Source organism: Pygocentrus nattereri, chromosome 2 (genome assembly GCF_015220715.1).
Source record: "Pygocentrus nattereri isolate fPygNat1 chromosome 2, fPygNat1.pri, whole genome shotgun sequence".
Lineage (NCBI taxonomy): Eukaryota > Metazoa > Chordata > Actinopteri > Characiformes > Serrasalmidae > Pygocentrus > Pygocentrus nattereri.
Genome location: NC_051212.1, coordinates 34,043,625 through 34,065,147, shown reverse-complemented (window position 1 = coordinate 34,065,147; position 21,523 = coordinate 34,043,625). Strand labels below are relative to the sequence as shown.

The following is a 21,523-nucleotide window of genomic DNA, read 5'->3' as shown; positions in this document are numbered from 1 at the left end:
AGATGTTTTTTTCTCATCTACACACAAAAAACGAGCACATTCAAGCTACCCCAGCTGATATGTTTTCCGCAAAAAAACATTTTCAGGCTATATGTGTCTTAAAACTTTCATCAAAATCTTGGCACATATTTTAGATGATAAGCGCACAACGGTCATTTTCCCGCTCTGTTCATTTCGTAACGGAGTCGGTTCCTTGTCGGCGACGTCACCAATGGGCGGGGCCTGCGAGGTAAATAAACAACTGTCCGTTATAGTTTTGTAACTTATTAAAGTTGAAAGGTTAAAATGTTTTAAGACGTATTACTTCATTTACATTACATAGTTTTATAATATGCGGAAATTATATCAGCTGGAAATGGAGAAAACTGTGAGTCATATTAAGTTAAAGTCACACTGTAGTCACGTTGCAGTCACATCATGCGGTGTGGAGGGGGGCAGGGAGTGCTATTTATCTGTCTCATTACAAAAAACGTGATAAAATCCACATTTAATTCCTACTAGAAAGATCTTACTAGTGATAAATGCCAAATATATAATTCCCACAAGTGCAGTTCTGACATGCTAGAGTTAATGTTGATTATTGTCGTACTTTCCTAGCATTAATAACATTGCACTTGTGTAAACTGATTTTCTGATATCAAGAAACTGCATTAAGAGCTCAACTAAAAGCTTGCCATGAGCTGACATGCGCACTAGAGAGAGAGAGAGAGAGAGAGAGAGAGAGAGAGAGAGAGAGAGAGAGAGAGAGAGAGAGAGAAAACAGACTAACTCACAGCAGTCCAACAGAAGCAGTGGGCTGGCTGAGGTATGAGCTCTAGCCGGTTCTTCTGCATTTTCCAGAGGATTTCCGTGTGCAGTGCTGCTCGCTGATTGTTGCTGCGGCTGCTGTTGTTGTGCTGATGCCGGGCGCCAAGCTCGATGGCTTTCATCAGGAGAAAGGAGCGTTCCCGAGAGAGGTACTTCACCGTGTCTGTATTATCCTGCAGTGTTTTGAGCCCCTTTACTTTCCCTCAGCTCTGACTGTGAGGCTGAAGTTGGTTTCTTATTCGAATTTTCCGTTCCACCTTAAATGGTGCAGGAGCCTCGTGGGCAGTGAGTGCCTAAAAGGAACTGCTGCACTATTTAAGGTGGAACGGAAAATTCGAATAACAAGCTTCAGCTTCGTGCTCCGTCCGGCCTCCTCACTCTGCCTTCTGGCTGGCGCTGCCAGTCGAGTCCGCAGTGTGAGCAGGCCCGAAGTGTTTCGCTAGGCTAAGCCTTTTCGCCTCCTCACATCTTCTCTAGCTACGTGTTGACGCTGAGGAAGAAAGAGAGAAGAAACCATTCGTTTTCTCTGCGCTTCTAGCTTGTGAGACGTGTTTTGTTCTCAGTTTCCATGTTTGTTTATGCCGGAACCTGAGCCAGCGTTTTCCTTAAAGGAGAAACTGGAGAAACAAAGCCCCTCACAGGACGTGTGTGTCAGATGATTGACGTTGGCTTGATTTGAACTGGTGTTTTCTCTCAGCCTTTGGAAGACCTTCTCGTTGGATTTCACAGTAGTGCTAACTCTCTTTATTTCTGTCTCTCTAACTTTTTCTCTGTGCTGTCTTTCAGGTTCTCCTTGTTGTTGTTGGACCTTGAGGAGTATTATTTTGAACAGCATACTGCATATCATATGACTGGCAATGGCAGCAGTTCACTCCCAAACAGGTGAGTTCAGCTCTAACTGAAAGGGTCTTGAATAAATGATAAGGTACAGTATGTGTAATGATTGTGTTACAAACAGCTGGGAAGTAGGACACAGATAGAGGTGGGTACAGTGGCCTAAACCTATAATCAAACAAAAGTATCGTTGCTTCTGTCAAATTATGGCTTAAGTTAAATTGAAAATACTCCATAACCTGAGCTTGAGTGGAACTGAAAGAATAACCTAAGTAATGAATTTCCCTTAAGGACCACAGGGGAATTTCTCAGTAGGCATGTACAATGATCCCATGTGTAATATATAATATTATATAATAACATTAGTTTAAAACATTGCCATCAGACAGACATTTGATAATTTTGATAATTTGAAAACATTTGATAATTAATCGTTTGTTGTTCTCTGGAAAGAAAATTTAGAGTACTGTGAAAAAAATAATAAAACAGAGTAATGGAGTAATGTGCTAAAATGTCTGTATTTTATTCATTTTACTGCATTTGTCACCTTCTACAAAAAGTGTTATGTTTCTCTTAAATAATAATTCTAGACTAGTTTATGTACATGAAAATATGTTGATGTTGGTATGACACAGTGTCCATCCCTACTTCTTTATACACCCAGCAACTGTCAGCTGAGGAACTAAAGTTTTTAGGACTTGCTTTACATTTTCTGGGATTTTTCAAAATAATAAACCTTGAGGGACAAAACCGGACAGATGCTGTATTTATCACAGGCTGAAATCAAACAAGTAAATGTTAATGACTAAAATGTGAAAGTAGAAGCAGATTCAGTTCCTTACAAATACACTTATGGTGAAGTAAAAGTGTCATCCATTTAAAAATCCTGGGCACAGTACAAATCCATGAAACATTTATTTGAGTAAGTAGAGCTACATACTACACACTTTTGAGGACAAACACACATGGGACACTTCTCTAAACACTAGTTGTGGTTGGACAGTTTTTAATTGGGTAAAAAGTTTTACTAAAGGACCAGTCTTTCAAAGTCCAGAAGAGCAGCTCATTGGCCAGTGCCGTCAGAATGGTTAAAGAGTAGATGGCTGACTTGAATGTTGGTCAGTTTTGAATAACGGCCTCTGCTGTGTTGACAGTGTAAGTAATGTCACCTGTTGTAGCTGTCGTTAGTTGTAATAGTTTACACATGCAAATAAGACCAGGCTCTTACATTTCATCTTCCTTATTTATTTATTTTTTTATCACTGCTCTGTCTTACAGTAAGAAATGGAGCCTGGGGAGGACTTCTGTTTATTTGCGTTAATTTGCTACCAACTATTTTACTTATTCTTAACTTTTTAGAAGAGCTATTAGTTTGTCCTTTCTGTTGTCAGATCTAGCATGTATGATTTATTAAAAAGTAGATTAATTACTTACATAATTTATAATGACATCCCTACTTCCAAGCTGTCAAGGTCTTGACTACAAAGCAAATACTCATTTTATAGTGAGTCTAAATGCCCTGCTACCTTTAAGTGGAGTCCCGGATGCCTCCAATAGTCCAATCTGCATCAACAACATGAGTCAGCCTTCAAAACAATACCTTAATAACACATAATAGCAACTTAATATTCTCAAACTTAACTATCCTTATATTCACCCACCCTAAGTGAACTGATAAGGTGCTAAATATCCTTAAAACTGTACCATTTTTGTAAAATTGTGTTTCTAATAATGTTATCAGGAGTGTGAAATTATGTGCTTTAACCGAGCTAATGACTTCTTATGGGTTTCATATAACACGTCTTGTTTTTTTTGTTTGTTTCTTTTTGTTGTTACAGATATAATCAAGGCTCACTGAAGATCTGCTCCAAATCAGTTATTTTTGAGCCAGACGAGGTGAACAAACCCATTCTAAAGGTAAATATCATGCTCAGATCCTCAGTCTCGAACCGACAGATATTCAGCTCCTTAAGGAAAATGCTGACCTACTGCTTTTCTCACAGATTCCCCTGAAAGACTGCAAACGGATAGAAGCAGTGGAGGAGAATGACGGCAACCCTTTTAAAGAGTGAGGCTTTTAAAGATCTTACCCGCTGTTATTGATGATGTTGGGGAGCCTCACATACTCATGAGTTACATCCAAGCACAATTACATTGAAATTTCCACCAAGTGGATGCTACACATTTTAAAATCTCAAAATCACTAACTGCTCACACTGCACAGCCCTACAGAAAGCCAGCAGCCATGTCCACACAGGGTCTTCCGTACCCATCCCAAGTGGCTGTCAGCAACATCCTCTCTGAATATTCACAGTTTTTCTCCAGTAACTCCTTTGCCATGTTTGGTGTTATGTGGTTGTTCACACCTCACACCATGAGAGTTTTCTTGTACTCTCTTTGGCTGCTGCTCATTGCTGTTACCACTTGTTGTACAGTAAGATCTTCACAAAGAATGTCAGACACGCTTTAAAATATGGGGGCGTCAGCAACAGTTCACAGTCTAAAAAATCACATTGCTGAACTGGAAGGGGAACTCCAAAAAAATCTTTCTGTGACTGGAGAATTGAGGATAAAATCTTGTAGTGTGCCCTCGGCTTTGTGTTTAGAACGGTCAGTTTTAAAATGATGAAACTGCTCTGTCCATATTTTCTTTTCCAGTGCGCACATATTCAGCTGTTGTTATTTCACTCTAAACGTTTCTTTCCTGTTTTCACTTCCTTATTTTTCTGCAGAACCAAACCTGCATGTATACTTGTGGAAACCAAGCAGGTGAGCGCACCCTTCAGAATGTATGCCGAAAGAAGCCAAGAGTGTGTGAATGTGCTAATATTAAACTGTCAGTGGCTTTATTTAATATTTTCTTAACTACATATTTTTTGTTTGACAGGTTTATCTCATTAAAGAGGGAGATGTCGTTGCTCCGTACAAATATGAGAGGGTGAGAACAATATATATATATATATTAGATATATATTTTTTTTATTAATGTATTTGTACAGTCTTGGGTTTGTTTTTGCCTTGCCTTGTCTTTCTTGTCTGATTTTGATAAGATTCATAACATAACAAAATTGAAAAAATCGCTCACATTGTCACCATATAAGTGAACTCAGTGCACAGTTTTCAAAGCATCATTCAGTAATTGTCAACCCATCTATCTAACGATTGCTAAATGTCAAACAGGACTGCTAACCAGGAGAGAGGTGCTGCTTAGCATAGCTTTGCTAGTATGATAACAGCTCTGCTCATCAGAACATGTTCAATTCTGGCTAGTTGATGCTGATTGGCTACGTTTATAACTCTGAAATACCGGCATCATTTTTAAATACCACAGTATACCTTATTACTGTTATTCCCCTCAGCCTTAATCTTGGGCAGCAAATCTATTAATAATTGATGTTTTAACTTTCTAGGGAGAAAGAAATGTCATATTCCAGCTGGATATGCCCTTAAAAACAGAAGATGTTGTCCAGACATTGCTGCAGGTTTGCATTGCTGCTCTTTGTACTTTTCTTTGTATTTTTTTCTCAGGATGGTCTCTTTGGTGTTTTTTGGTTAATCAGTTCGTTTCATATCTGTAGTTACACAGAGCATCATGTCTGGACAAGCTGGGAGACCAGACAGCCATGGTTCGTAAAATGCCACAAGCACATAAATCATGTGATTATTAATAAACATTTTTTCTAATTGGTTATAACAATGCTAAATGTTATATTCCAGATTGCTGCTAATTTGCAGTCCAGGTTGGCAAGAACATCTTTTGATAAGAACAGGTAATTTGGCTTTTTGTAATTCCACTGTTAAGGCTATGTTTACTAAAGCAGATTAAAGTTTTCAAAAATGCCGAGCAAGGTCGGTTGTAATTGAGGCAAGCAGCAGTCACATTTATTTTTAATTGTCAAATATATCTGGCTTGTAGACCCTGGAACAGTTTGCATCTGACAAGTCAGACTGAATCTCTTGCTCTCAAGAACTTTTAGAGGGTGTATATTACAGAGTGTACAGTAGATGTTTGTATACTTATACAAATCATGTGGCTAAAGTTTCACAAAACTAAGAAACTAATAACCATGTGACTTGCTATGCAGTCAAAAACATGTTGTTTTTGAAAGAGAATTAACTGTTGATTTTCCTTACTTGAGAGCAGGTATTCTATATGTAACAATGAACAATATTTCCAGGTTTGGTATATATATTTTTTAAAATCCTGATTCTGATATTTTATGTGTTAGTTTTACAAACCATTATATTGAATGTATTGGTTTGGCTTAGACAACCGACCCCATTTATTATGATTGGATGCCTTATTTTCTTGGCTTACACTGGTTTATATTAAAAATGGCAAGCAAGTGACCATGAGAAGACACGAGAAGCGGTGGTTTTACATTTATACACAGGGTACTGAAGTTGTTTCATCATGTGGTTGGAAACCTGACCTGTAAGACAGGTGTTCCTGATGTTTTGTGTACTAGGCATCAGAACAGCATTGCTTGATTAGTTGCCATAGGTTATTTAGCATCAGATCACACCATAGTATAATGTTTACTGGCTGCATGTTCAGGAAGTAACACAGTAAGCTGTATTGCAGTCAACACAGCCTGATTTGCTTGAGGTTTTTTTTTTTGTGTTACCACATGTGTCACTAGTGTAGTCTGTGCTCATTGTTTTTCTTTCATTGGCTGTAGTTCACAGTAATAGAAAAATATCAGAGATGTAAGCTAAATATCTGCATTTTGGGCAAAGTAGAGTCAAGAATCAGCCGCTATTACTGTTATAATCCATGTGAAAATGTGCTGATTCAAGCAGTTTGCACAATGCTGATTTGTGGCTATTAGCTGCCTTACTCATTAACTGTGTCAGTTTCATAGCTCCAGTGCGAAGTAAAAGAAGCAAATGTGTGGAAAATTTGTAAATGTAATTTTTAATTGAACTTTAATTGGCTCTTTATCACTGAATGCATGTGGTTACACACAGAGTTTACAAATTCAGAGAACACTCTTTGATAAATGTGTGTGTGTGTGTGTGTGTGTGTGTGTGTGTGTGTGTGTGTGTGTAGTTTTCAGAGTGTGACGGAGCGTCCACATATGGAGTGTGAGGCTGAGATGGTGTCCCCATTGGTGACCAACCCTGGACACGTCTGCATCACTGACCACAACCTCTACTTCCAGCCCCTCAACAGTTACCCTGTGAGTTACTAAAGCCATCTTTATATTCAAAACCAGGACAGTATTGGAATATTTTTACGAGGATTGTTTTGGCCTTGCATCATTCACACATGTAGCCATTAAATAGTATTTTATCAGGATGCACAAGTTCATACTTTCCATGAATTTCCTGTTGAACTGAATGTGACATCCTCAGTGTGAATAGCCAACAGCTCCTTCATTTCTGAATCATGTGGAAAATGACATTCCTGAAATCTTTTTATTTGCAAAAATGGAAAATGACCTTGCAAACAAGCAGGGTAGAATTTTTCTGTTTTTTTTTATTTTATTTTATTTATTTCCTCTTCCCAGAATTCTGAGCAAAATACACTATAGTGGCATTTTCACTAAACTAAGAAACTAATAACCAGAGCAACACAAACACTTTACCAATTTAGATGTTACTGGCTTCTGTTCACACAAGCCCTCCCAATAGTTTCTTGGGTAAATTATACCATCATAAGTGCCATGGGGAGGGCACCCTCAGCAGGCAGGGGCAAATGAAATGATATGTTCTGTATTTGTGTGTATGAGACAGGATTCAGTGGTGCAGATTGGGCTTCATAGTGTTCGGCGCATCTACAAAAGAAGACACGGCCTGAGACCACTGGTGCGTGTGTTTTTTGTCTGTGAAATGACTGACTGTGTAGGTAGTATGTGTGTAGTAGTTTATCTCTTCATGTGTTTGGGTGTTTGTGTGACAGGGCTTGGAGGTATTTTGTACAGAGAACGATCTGTGTTCAGATATCTACCTGAAGTTCTACAATACGAAAGACAGGGATGAGCTGTACTACTACATTGCCACTTTCCTAGGTATGTTACACACACTAACCCACACGCTTACAAACTCACTGTCAAGTGCACCATCATTAGATTAGCTGCCATTTGGAGTTTAATACTTAAACCTAAATGGGTCACGTGTTTCTTTAACTCAAATACTGTGATCTTAGAAGCTGCAGCTTAATGTGCATCTGTCATTTGAATGCCGTCACTTGAGTACATGTTGTTTATTGGCAGTGGAGCTGAGGCCTCAGATAAACCAGAGCACTCGCAGTTCATGCAACACACAGTTGTGCATTAACGCCTTTTGACATTTGTTAAACTACAGCTAAACTACTGTTTATATAAAGATGGTGCAGTATCCCCTAGTGTCTTATCTGAAAAAAATATATATAAAAATATTATTACAGTGTTTATAAAATAAGTAAAAATTGTCAGTCTGTATCAATATTGTTTTGTTTTCTATAAATTGTCACAATATAATTTTAATTCAATTAATTATAAGAATTTGATTGAAGAAACATTTAACCAGTATATCCATGTTTTGTTGTACACATGTTCATTAACTCATTATTATAAAATGTGATCAGGATGTTTGTTTGTTTGTTTGAGACAGAGAATCACATAACAGAGCACACAGCAGAGAGTTACATGTTGCAGTGGCAGAGAGGCCACATCTCTAACTATCAGTACCTGCTGCACCTCAACAACCTGGCAGACCGCAGCGTTAACGACCTCTCTCAGTACCCTGTGTTTCCCTGGGTCATCAGCGACTACAGCAGCCCACAACTGGGTGAGCCATAATCGCATGGGGAGACATATTTGACTGGGTTTATGGGATGGACATTGGAACTAGTTTTGCTAGTGAAATATCCACTTGTTTAAAAAATAGTCTAATATCTCAGAAAATATTTCATGTTGTTATGCTCAAAATATTTCAAATAACGAAACAACACAAGTTAAATTATGTTTTATTTCCAAACTACACCTGTTATTTAAATACATGATTAAATAAACAAATATTAAATCAAGTTTGGATTTCCATATATTTGAATTCATCTCTAGACCAGGTTTCCATTCCCTACAAAGCACATAGTGGCATACCGATAAGAGTCCTTGGGCAAGGCTCTGGATAAGCACATAAGCATCTGCTATATGCTATAAATGTATTGTAAATGGATGATTGCAAGAGTGCACAAGTGGATGTGTTGCATGCACAGTGCACTCTTGGCGTGTGATAACTAATTAAAGGTGTTTATTTCTGTTAGATTTGTTGAATCCTGCTTCGTTTCGGGATCTAAGTAAACCTGTGGGAGCTTTAAACACTGAAAGACTGGAAAGACTACTAGTAAGTGTTGCAAAGACCCATCAAACAGTGTTCAAATTTGAGGTTTGATGGCAGGAATGTAAGTGCTTGCTCCAGCCACCAAGTCTGAATTGTTCTATAATATGGTAAAAAAAAAAAATTAGTTCACCTCATAAATTTCTAATTTGTTTTCCATTTTGCTTCCCCCCTATACTACAAACTTTATCTGCTGTCACAGGAAGACTGTTTCAGCACAGTACTGTGCTTTAAACATCAGTAACTCCACCACTCCAGTAAAATTGTTGCAATGTATCAACTCAATTCCTGTGTCAGCTATACAGGTTCTCTGCAATGTGAAGTCTGGCACTGCTGTTACTTAGTCTGCTTGGTACACAATAAAAATGTCACTATATTTACATATTTGTGGTTGTACAGAAACAGTTAGGTGGACAGTCCAGCATCCTTTCTTGCTTAGGCTGCTTACTGTGTAATAAAGAATGGATCGTTTTCCCTAATATGTTTGCCTTTGCTATGGTCTCAAAGCATGGTCTGTATGTAAATCTTACTGCTGGGACATTGTGTGTGTGTGTGTGCGCTCGTGTGTGCGTGTGCCTGCGTGTGTTGTGTATCGTGTATTCAGTGTTGTCTCTCATGAAGTGTATGTATAAATGTCTTTGTCTTTGTACAGGAGCGTTACAGGGACATGCCTGAGCCTCGTTTCATGTATGGTAGCCATTACTCCTCTCCAGGGTATGTTCTCTTCTACCTCGTTAGAGTGGGTAAGTCTCTTTCTCTTCACACCTTCCTCAGACATGTCTAATTCACTAAATATAAGTGTGTAGGAATCACCGATTAGATGACAAGTTTGACAAAGGTTCATGTGCCTGTATTTGCCTGGTCTTTTTCATTAAAGCTCCAGAGCACATGCTGTGTTTGCAGAATGGACGCTATGACCACGCAGACCGGATGTTCAATAGGTATCGTCACCCATACCCTGCTTTCACTGCTTGCGTCATTGCTTTGTTCCACAAAATCAAAATGTATTTATTAAATGATTAATTTATTTGTAATGTCTGTTTATGCAGTGTTGGAGAAACATGGAAAAATTGTTTAGAGGGAGGGACTGACTTCAAAGAGGTGAGAGGCGGGAAATAGTGGGTAGTATTTACACAACACTGCACCCTCTTTTTTTTTCACAGCAGCATTAAAAGATTTATATATATGTATTCTAGCTGATCCCCGAGTTCTATGGCACAGACAGCAGTTTCCTGAAGAACCTGTTGAGTTTGAATTTGGGTCGAAGGCAGGGTGGAGGTCGAGTAGGAGACGTTGAGCTGCCTTCCTGGGCCTCAGGTAGTCCTTCAAGTTATGCTTTGCTCTCTTATTGTTTGTTTTAGATAAATATGTAAACCTGAATTTTTTTTTTTAATTCACGATCTCTGACTCATTACAGTTCTGTTTATAAACTAAATCCCTATTCAAGCTGCATTAGTATTATCTGGGGATGTTCTGTAATTTATGTGATTACTATTGAAATCTAATGTCTGTAGTTTTTGCAGTCTTACTGTACTAATGTTCGTATAGACCTCACAATGATGTAATAACAAAATCTTGTAATAGTAACAACCATGTGCTGAGTTGTTATTGTTATTTGCTGTTGTGCTCTTAACTCTAATGTGTACTTATAGGCTCGGATATTTCTGTGGGCTGTCTGTGGTAATTTGGGGAAATTTAGCCCATATTATTTGACTAGTTAAATCCCAGATTATATTACTGAACTGTAGCTTAAACACCTAAATAGTGCTCAAGAACATTGACAGTGTTATTTATCTCTCTCTGTCTGTCGCGCTCTCTTGCGCACCTCTCTGTGAGTAGAAGTAGATGATTTCCTGCAGAAGATGCGTGCTGCATTGGAGAGTCAGCATGTTTCTGAGCACCTGCATGAGTGGATCGATTTGATCTTTGGCTACAAACAGAGAGGCAGTGAAGCTGTGGCAGCACACAATGGTATACATACACACAACATACTTGCAAAATACACAGGCCTGATATAAACAATTCTAAAAATCAATAAATCAGAACAAAATTATTATACAAAATGTATAATATTTTTCATTTTCGTTATCAAAAATATTACAGATATTAAAAGATATTAGTTAGATTTTATATATATCGAGGACAGTTTCCATTTGTGCCAGAGGTAATAACCTTACACTAGCTAGATTCACTTGTGTTATTGATTATTCTCCAGTTACTAAAAGGCATGGACTCAAATTGAACTAAAACCAACAATGAAGCTTTGGATCACAGATCACGGCGTACATCACTCATTCCTATTAGAAAGGAAACAAAAACATCAAATTCTATTTATTTATTTTGTGAGCATTATATATATTTATTGATAAGTCGGCAAATGGTCCTATGTTTCCATTTAGTCTTTTTCTTATATAGCTGTCTGTCTTTTCGTTTTGTAGTTTTCCATCCATTAACATATGAGGGAGTCATTGACTGTGACAGGTAAACAATTGCTAATATTGATCACTCTATATTGATTATATAAAAGTTTTTGACTGTTTATTTCCTGCCTTTTTTAATGCTTTTAATATGTGTGTTTTCTGTTCAGTATTGAGGATCCAGATCAGAAGATAGCAATGCTGACGCAGATTTTGGAGTTTGGACAGACGCCTCGACAGCTCTTCACCACTCCTCATCCTCAGCGGATCACTCCCCGCTTCCACAGCGTCTCCTCAGGAACCAGCCTCAGCACCTCGCCCAATGACCTTTCACCAGGTTTTAATTTTAAACTCATATATAAACATGCATTAAAGGATTACTATGACCAAAAAAAAACCAATGTACTTGATGAACCAAGATTTGTTTGGTGCCTATTTTTTGAAGTTCTGTTTCTCAAGTTTGCTTCTCTATTTCAGACAAAAGGCAAACAAACAAAAATGTGGCTTTAAGGTAGCTGTTAGTTTGACTCTTCTGACTGTTAACTTCTATTACTTGTTAGCATTAGTTTGCAGTCCTAGTGCAAAACTAAAGAAATGAGCCTAAGACACCAAACGTCTTTGTCTTGGCTGATCAACATTATTTAAATTTAGATATTTTGCCAAACTATTCCTCTAACATGAATGTTCACATAGAATGCCTCCATAAAAAATGGAACATTTTATTGCTTTTAAATAGCTTGACTACTCTCTCGGAGGGCCTATGCAAAGTCCTATGTAGTCTTTAAGTGTCAAAGGTAATGCATTAATAATACATTAACATGATATTAATGCTACTATTTTTCTAAACAGTTAATACTTTTTCATAATTTGACCCTTCAGTCAATAAAGCAGCAAACTAACAAAAGCATTAGTAAAGTGAAACGCATCAGTCCTCCTCAAAACAAAGACATAACATAGCAGTGTGAGAATGAGACAGCTAGAATCATGCATGTGCTGTTGATTTCATTGGATGTCTGAAAACAGGAAACTGCTTTTACCCTGTTTTCATGTTCAGCGAATCACATGTTATGTGATTTCAGGTTGAATTATTGAAGGTAATAAAAACACTGATGAAGCTTATTTTATCCACGCAGATCTCTATAAGCAAATGCACAGCTTTTTAAAATCTTTTCTTTAGGATCAAATTGTAGAATATAATACAAATGCAATTAATCACAATTATCTACAGCAAGCTAATGTGATCAAGTGGCATGTATACTCTCATATTCAGCCTCTCCAAGCTTGGACTCTTTTGAGGACCTGACAGAGGAGAGTAAGACGCTGGCCTGGAGCAATATGAACAAACTCGCACTGCAGTCCAGTCACAAGATACATAAAGAGTAAGAGTGTGACCATCTTTATGTCTCTCTTCGTCTGTGTGGGTGCTAACACAAAGTCAGTATCTAATGCATTCTTTCCTGTTTTGTGTGTAATGGTGAATTAGGGTAGTGACGGGTATCGCAGGGACCTTAAGTGGAACATCCATTTTCTCAACATCTCAAGGTAGAGAATGGCGAGAAGATATTCCAAGATGTTTTTTTAATATTTCAGACAATATATTTTCAATATGACATCTAGAAGTGAAATGATTAAAAAAACTGATATTTATTTATAGATTATCCATCATTTTTATGTATGTGCTTGAAACAAGTTGGTATGTTATTGAAAACAGGAACCCCAAATGTTTGCATATGTTTGCTGGGTTTTTTGATAAGCATAAGCGTGCCTTAAGCCCAAATTTGCTTGATTTTCATTGCAGACTCAACCTTGAAGATGTTTTCTAAAGAGGGAGGTGGTCTGCAGAGGAGCATATCCTTTTCCAACATGGTATGTCTCAACTTTGCAGAGATGTTTAGTGAAAAATCAAGTTAACACAATTTGAGATTTCTTAACAACTCTACATGGTTTGAGGAAAGTGAGTGATGTAGGCATGCCATATGCACAGTGCTATTTGATGTGGTCTAAGCGTCTATTGTTGGCTAGGTTAGCCTCAGCTTATTAAAGCTGAGCTCAGCTAAAATTGAGGAAACAACCATCAGACGCCAAACATGACTTGCATTATAATTTGATTTCTGTTCTTTTGAACACATGCGGAGTCACTGAAAGAACCACATGTAAATTCTTTATTTCTTTCTTTCATTCTGTCTTTTTGTCTCTCTTTCTCTCTGTATTTCTAGGCTCTGTCCTCTTGTGTGATGCTGCCAGAGGATAAAACGGTGGTTTGTTCTTCATGGGACAATAATGTGTGAGCATTCGCAAGGCTGATTTTTCATGTTTACACACTAGTTCAGCTGTTTATTCCAGCCTTTTAACTTTTTTGTCCCTTTTTTTGTTTTTGTTTTTTTTTCTGTGTCACATCTCTCTCAAAAGGTACTTCTACTCAATAGCCTATGGTAGAAGGCAGGACACGCTCATGGGTCACGATGATGCAGTCAGTCAGGTTTGCTGGAGAGACAATCAGCTGTACACAGCGTCCTGGGACTCTACTATAAAGGTCAGGAGTTCACGCAACTGTCGGCATTATGCTGATGAAAGCATCTGTAATCTGTCAGGCCTGTGAAAAGCAGGTTTCTGCTCTGTAGCCACACAGTTGTTCCAAAAAAAACTGATAACAGGATTATAGCTAGATTGCTGTAAGATATTCAATGCATTCCATGTTTGAATTTTTCCTAATCTGTTTCTGAATTCATTGCTTACATTTGTGTTTTCTAAAAGGTCTGGAAGTGTGTGGCAGCAGATATTTCCAGTAATAAGAGGGCTCATTTTGAGCTGTTGGCTGAGCTGGAACATGAATCTGGGGTGAGTGCTGTTTTGCATTTCACCCATAGTTCATGCAGAAAGATTACAAATTACAGTTAATTTGTTATGGACTGTAATGTGGCTAAAACTGCAAGTCATAGTTATTTCTGTAATAAATTAGTCTATTAACTTTTCAGTTAATCAGTTCGTTGAACAGTCTGCCTGCTGTTATTTCCTTTACACCCCTTCACAGCAGCACCATTTCTCTAGCTGTCCTCTGTATGATGTAATTCATTATTTTATGGTGCACTGAAACAACAAAAGCTATTTCACACAAATGGTGTGTATTGTACTGCAATCTGTTGGAAATACCACATAGCACTGAGCATTATGAAGTATTTTTGTTTTTAAATCAATAGCTTTTCCCATAGCTGATGTCGGTGACTAAATTAGTGAATAAAGTAATCAGAGCAGTTCAACATGTGAGATTATGGATTGGCTACTTTGGGTGAATACATTTGTTACTCTGTGTGTGTGTGTGTGTGTGTGTGTGTGTGTGTGTGTGTGTGCGCGCAGGTTAACACAATAGCTCTCAGTCCTGCTGGCACACTCTTGGCATCAGGCACTAAAGAGGGCTCTCTCAGTGTTTGGGATATCGCCAGCTGTTCCCTACTTCATCAAATAGCCTGCCATTCTGGCAAGATCCACCAGGTGGCCTTTAGTCCAGGTGAGTATGTCTGTCTATGTCTGTGCCAGTCAGTCTGGCTACAGAACAATCCTGGAATTCTGGAAAAAGAGTGACTAATTATTGTGTGTGAATGTTTTATTTAGACAGTAGAAATATTCTTAGTGTGGGTGAGGACTCGTGTTTGAAGGTTACAGACGTGCAGACAGGCATGCTGCTTTCTACTGTTCCTGCAGAGGATGAGCAGAGGTAACTGGACCTGGCTTAAATGTTGCACACTCACACGCTCGCTCCACAAGGGGTGCTATTATCGCTCCAGTTGCTTTTGGTACTTCACAAGAGCAGTGTGTCCTTGTTTATGCGTTATAAATGCTGTTTTCACCTTGCACCAACATGCTTTTTTTAATGTGATCCGATCACATTCAGATTTCACTTGACTGCATGAAAATCCCTGATGCATTGTGAGCAGATTATGATCAGGTCACTTGTACCACATTTGGAGGTGATTAAAGACAGATTTTGACCACATTCAAAGCAAGAGTAAATTAAATGCATTTTCTATATCTGCATTTAATTACTTAATTGGAAGTTTGTCCATCGAGGCCTGACTGGCAGGTGAGAAGATTAAAACAGAAACGTAGCAGGGAGGATGCGCAAGGCTAGAGTTATCCCCAAACTAAGTGCCTTTTTTCATTCTGAGTCCCCAAGCCATACTTGCCGATTCCGAGAATTCGGAGAATGTCAACGCAAGTGCATAAGAACCAACATAAATGGGGTGGTTGACTGAATGCAAGCTCATGTTATGCCGTGGCATTTTACTCATTAACTTTTTTTAAAGTTTTTCAAAGGTCTTACCTTTGTTTTTCCTTCTTGTTTCATCTTAAATAATTTATTTCTCCAGTTGTTTAATTTAAAAAAGACATGGTTCATAGCCTTTTTTTAATGTGGTACTACTGTTTTGCTGGAGCTTTTTGTTCTTCGCAAACCTCAGAAAAATTTAACATTGTGAAAATGCTTTCAAGTACTTATATATTTTTGCTGACCAGCCTTACCTCATATTCACTCTCAAGTGTTTTGTAGGTTGAGCCATAAAATGAGCAAATCAGTTTACCCTCTCAGAATTCTCAAGATCCATAACTGCTCGACCCTGATGTTTTTTTTCTGACAACAGGTGCTTCTGTTGGGACGGTAACACTGTGTTATCTGGTGGACAGTCAGGGAACCTGCTCATTTGGGACCTTCTTAGCAGCAAGGTCATACACAAGATCCCTGCTCACTCAGGTAAAGGCACACAGACAATATAATAATTATAGAGGTAATAATATTATATAAAAAGCTTTCATTAAACAAAAAAAAACAGACAACCGGTATGGACAGCTTAACATGACATATAATGAAGAATGAAATTTGAATTGAATTTTTGTTAAATCTAGGCCTTTATGTTGCAGCAAAGGCCTACAACTCAGACCTTGAATCCAGTTTCCAGTCCTGGATTTTATAATCACTGATAGGGATGACAGAGTCAAGTCCCATTGGTGCACTTCTGGTCCTGCAGTCCACAATTGCATGTGCAAATGAGTACTGTAAGACAGTGGGGTGTCCCAAGAAGTGCTCAGGAACACCCTCTCTCTGCCTTTACTGCGGCCTTTGGTGATGTCTACAACGTTGCAGATGTTACCTGTTATGTGAAATTCGGTGATATGGCCGAGGACCAATCAGAATGGGTGGCTTTGTTTACAATTGTCTGACCAGCACAACAGAGAGGAAGATATTAATTTACCTTGTCATTGAGCTACATTATGTGTGTTATCTGAATTGAGATACTGTAGGTGAGCAAAGTGGTGCATTTATTTAAAAAAAAAAAAGATCCGAAGTATGGAGTTTGGTGAAGAGTGCAGGGCTAGGGTTGTTATTTGGGACTGAGCGTAGGCAGATAAGAGATAAGATAAGATAAGAGATAAGACGAGGCTTTATTGTCATTCGCATCACATGTGGTACATGGGGTGGAACGAAATGTACTCAAGGTCCCAGTTAACTCCCAAAAGTAACAAACAATAAATACTAAGGTGCAAATAACAGCAGCATGAGTTCGAGGTAGACACATCTTAATGAGGTGTACATCTAAATACTGATAATGTATAAAGTGACGTGTAGGGGTGATATAGTAGAGGCACTGATTCAGTACAGCAGCAGAGATAAATAAGTGAACATGAAGTGCCATTGCAGTGATTGTCTAATTGGAATTTAAGAGTCTTACAGCTTCAGGGAAGAAGCTGTTCCTCAGTCTGGTTGTTTTAATCTTAATGCTCCGCAACCTCCTACCTGAGGGGAGCAGGACAAAAAGTGTGTGTGCTGGATGAGTGGGGTCCTTCATGATGCCAGTGGCCCTTTTCCTGCATCTGGAGGTGTAAATGTCCATGGTGGTGGGAAGGCTGACTCCAACAGTCCTCTGTGCTGCCTTCACCACCCTCTGCTGAGCTTTCCTCTCTGCCACAGAGCAGCTTCCGTGCCACACGGTGATGCTGGAACATCTGTAAAATGAGGTGAGGACTGAGCTTCCGAGTCCAGCATGCCTCAACCATCTGAGTAAGCAGAGGTGCTGATGTACCTTACTGATCAGGCTGGAAGTGTTATTACTCCAGATAAGATTGTTACTTAGGTGTACGCCCAAGTACCTGTAGCTGGATACTGCTTCCACTGCAGTTCCTCCGATGTGTAGGGATGGGGAAGGATGGTGTTGCCCCTTCTGAAATCCACAATCATCTGCTTTGTCTTCTTCACGTTGACGCAGAGATTGTTCTCACTACACCAACTCTCCAGGTGTTCCACCCCCTGCCTATAGCCAGACTCATCACTATTCGTGATGCATCCAATCACTGCCGTGTCGTCTGCAAACTTTACAATATGACAGCCTGGATGGATGGCTGAACAGTCATATGTGAGCAGTGTAAACAGGAGGGGGCTCAGCACACAGCCCTGAGGGGAGCCGGTGCAGAGGATGATGGGGGAGGAGGAGATGTTGTGGATCCTCACAGACTGCGGCCTGTTTGTCAGGAAGTCCAGGACGCAATTGCAGAGAGAGGTGCTCAGTCCAAGTGTGGAGTTTGTAAGCCAGGGTCTGGGGAATCATGGTGTTAAAGGCAGGTGTGAAGTCCACAAAGAGCATACAGACATAAGAATCCTTTCTCTCCAGGTGGGTGAGGGCAGTGTGGACCACATTGGAGATGGCAGATCAGGCACATCAGTAGTTTAGCCAGCAGTGATTGCAAACTCGAGAACTGTGAACTCCGATATGGTCTGTAGATGAAGGCCTCTGTGTTAGAAGCAGGTTTACACTTACTCACACAAGCTTGATTTTTTTTTTTTTTCTTTCTTTTGATTTCAGGTCCTGTCACTTGTATTTGGATGAATGAACAATGCAGCAGTGTCATCACAGGAGGAGAAGATAAACAAATCATGTTCTGGAAACACCAGTATTGAAAGACACACACACACATTTTTGCTGGACACAAGTATTCAGTCTAAAAGCCATGATCCATTTTTACCAAACTGACATATCCTGTGATTATATGAGCATAAATATGATACAGAGAAGAGAACATAAGTGAAATCAGGGGTTCCTAAAGTAGCCCTGTTCTTTGCAGGAGTGCTTTTTAATTATCTGATTAGCTGGATGAGATGAGTTAGAGTTCTGGAACACCAAAATATGCATGACTGGGGGCCTCCATGACCAGGGAAGGGAACCACTGAGTAAATGTTTGTGCACAGATTTCAATGTAATCAAGTTTGTTTTACTGATAGTGAGGCGTTTTTACAGCGAAACCACAGTCTAAATATGTAAACATTACACTGTAACATGATGTTGAGAGTTTTATTGTTTTAGATTATTCTTTTATTACTTTTATTTTTCTTCACAACCAATATGATGCCATGTTAATAAACGGGGATGGTATAGTGAGGTTGCACTAGAAAGAGAGAAATGAGTCACATATTGCATAAATATCTAAAGAACATTTGTTTGTCTTGTCCTATATGGAATACATCTGTCTTATTGATGGTGCAGTCCCAATCTTTATCCTATCAAAAACATGTTTTTTCTTTTCTTTTAACATAAAAACTCATAATATCATATTTATGCCCATAGATATCACAAGTATATGACAGAGCCTGTGCAATACACACAAGTATTTAGTAAAGCATAACGCTTAATAAAATAGTATGAAAAGACTATAAAATATGCATTTTCATAACCGTGTGATATATATATATATATAATATTAGGACTTGTTTCAGTTCTTGTAATGTATTGTGTTGTTGCAACATTGAAGTCCTACATCACTGGTGGTGTCTACATTACAGGGACTTGCAGTGGCTCAGCCAATAGGTACATTCCTTTACAGAACTGAGTTTTGTAATTTGCTGCTTTTTTAAAAGGAGGAATGGGTGGCAGGTTCACGTTCCTCCAGCTGGTGAAGCGTAAGGATGAGGAAAATCAGTCCAAATAGTAAAAAGAAAATGACCTTTTAAAAGGCGTAAAAATGTCAATGTTAAAAAAATACCTGAAAGCAGTATTTATTCATGTAACATTATGTAATATAACATTTATTACTGCATGCAATCCCGAATACCTGCTTAACAATCAGGAATTGCCAAAACAGTGGCGTGAACACAGGACTGGCTCTAAACTTACTAACGTAGATGATCATAAATGTTCTTGTTGTACGTTTTCCTGGCTGGGTTATTGTTAAGAACTTGGTAGTCAAACCTGGTCTTGTAGTTTCAGCAGTTCAAATTGGGGCTTAAATGAGACTCTTTTTATTACTTGGTTAGATGTGACATTTTACACAATATGCAAAATTTTATATAATCAAGACAGCTGATTATATTCTTTATTCACTTTAGTGCAGGTAAAAAGATTGAAGTGCATTACCATTATACAGTAAATCTTTTTATTTCCTTTGTTCATTAAAAAAGTGGCATTGACGCAGTTACAACTTGAATACGTTTTGCTTATCACTAGTGCGGTTATTTACGCATTAAATTTTATGTAAAATTTTATGCAGTTTTTTTTGACCTACGAAACCTGTTTGAAGCTTCAAAAATGTGCCTTAATTATTGAACATTTAAGCTTGAATATGCAGCCACAAACTACTTGGTAAATAGACTCATATTTATTGTGTATAAATGTTTTGATAGGTAGGTATTAAACTGTATTAATAGTTATGCAAACATGAAAACACTGTGTGTGTGTGTGTGTGTGTGTGTGTGTGTGTGTGTGTGTGTGTGTGTGTGTGTATCAATATATATCAATATGTATATATTGATATATATCAATACATACATATTAATTTTCATTTTATATTTATATATTACTGCAGAAAGTATTCAGAGTTTGCTCTTCAGTGAAGAGTTTTTTTTTTTTCTTGATATAGTTCAAAAAAATAACTCAGCAAAGAAGTTACTTGGCTAAGAAATGTATAGGAAAGATATTATGACATCATGCTGTGCAATATACAACTGAATAATCTGTAGAAGCCAATATATAAATATGTAGTTTACGTCCAAAGACATCATGTATATCTACTGCAGTAAGTGTGCATTAACAAGTGACCTGTCTTTTGGGTTTTGTATCTTGTGTTTTTTTTTTTTTGTTGTTGTTTTTTTTTGACAGTTTGCGGAAAACAGTAGGATGAGATCCTGAGCTTTTGCATTAGTTTACAATGACAAGTTTCCAAGGTGTCATGTTATCTTTAGCCTTTCCGGAAAACTGGATCAGCCTTTGGAACATTAACTTGTTTGGGTTTTTTTTTTGTGTGTGTTCTGAACTAAATAAATGTCATGTCCCTCTATACAAATGTCACGGTGCCATCAAAAAATGCTCACTCACTGACCTTCAGCGTTAAGAGTAAAAACTAGGGGCTGAAAAGTGTCATAAGAGTCCAGCAGATGGTGATGTTTCATAATAAATGCTGGAAACAAACCATGAAGACCTTGTTATAATCACTTAGGACAGAAAATATGAATTTCCTTTTCTAGACAAATTATTAATATGTTGGTTATAAGACTACAGTTTGGATTGATATCTGACATCTCTCGGCACTCTAGTCAATACACAGATTTGTTCAATTCCATCTGATTATTTAATTAACTAAATAGCTGAAGTGGATTTTGGACTTCTTAAGAAGAGCTTTGGAAACAGTCTAGCGAACACACACAATGTATGCTTTATTGTATTAATTCTAATGTTTTACAATAAATAAATACTGCTCTGATTAATGGTTTCATATATCATGAGTTTTGCATAGGATTGTATACAGTATGGGAAACCTTGAGAAAAATATTTCAAGAAAAGATTTTTTTTTTCCTTTAAATCATTGTACTTCGAATAAAGATTTGATTTTTGTTAATGTCTTGAATGAAAGATCAGAAGAATAAGCAGTAATATTTGTTACCACCCATTTTACTCATATTTACCAGGGGTGCCAATATTTGTGGAGGGCACAATATTCATTGTTTGGCAGCGTATGACTAAGTCCAACTCATGTGATTAACACAGCCTTGAGTCCATATCATCCTGAAATAGTAACTGTCCCTCTCCACAGAGGTGATGCAAAATATGTTGAATGATCTCTTTTAGAACTTCTGCAGCACTGAAGTTACAATAGTGCTTACTGATTTA

General features: G+C 38.0%; 1 protein-coding gene across 1 annotated transcript; it reads left to right on the top strand.

The window, feature by feature from the left end:
* The first annotated feature begins 759 nt into the window (after positions 1 to 759).
* Positions 760 to 21,120, top strand: nsmaf (neutral sphingomyelinase (N-SMase) activation associated factor). The gene is made up of 31 exons (XM_017712446.2): positions 760 to 956; positions 1,594 to 1,689; positions 3,480 to 3,558; positions 3,645 to 3,709; positions 4,374 to 4,410; positions 4,529 to 4,579; positions 5,052 to 5,123; positions 5,220 to 5,267; positions 5,359 to 5,411; positions 6,695 to 6,824; positions 7,381 to 7,452; positions 7,547 to 7,655; positions 8,239 to 8,415; positions 8,891 to 8,970; positions 9,617 to 9,707; positions 9,842 to 9,905; positions 10,014 to 10,065; positions 10,161 to 10,281; positions 10,804 to 10,935; positions 11,403 to 11,445; positions 11,552 to 11,718; positions 12,652 to 12,760; positions 12,865 to 12,923; positions 13,180 to 13,247; positions 13,598 to 13,665; positions 13,791 to 13,914; positions 14,136 to 14,219; positions 14,736 to 14,886; positions 14,991 to 15,093; positions 16,016 to 16,125; positions 18,230 to 21,120. Exons 1-31 carry the CDS (start codon positions 919 to 921, stop codon positions 18,322 to 18,324), a joined length of 2,748 nt encoding a protein of 915 aa, XP_017567935.1. The 5' UTR covers positions 760 to 918; the 3' UTR covers positions 18,325 to 21,120.
* Positions 21,121 to 21,523: the final 403 nt, after the last annotated feature.

Excerpts from the sequence above, each read along its gene's own strand:
- nsmaf (XM_017712446.2), top strand. The coding sequence starts at position 919 with ATGGCTTTCATCAGGAGAAAGGAGCGTTCCCGAGAGAG. Across the intron at positions 3,710-4,373 it reads GACGGCAACCCTTTTAAAGA|AACCAAACCTGCATGTATAC; the intron begins GTGAGGCTTTTA and ends ATTTTTCTGCAG. Across the intron at positions 13,248-13,597 it reads GCATATCCTTTTCCAACATG|GCTCTGTCCTCTTGTGTGAT; the intron begins GTATGTCTCAAC and ends CTGTATTTCTAG.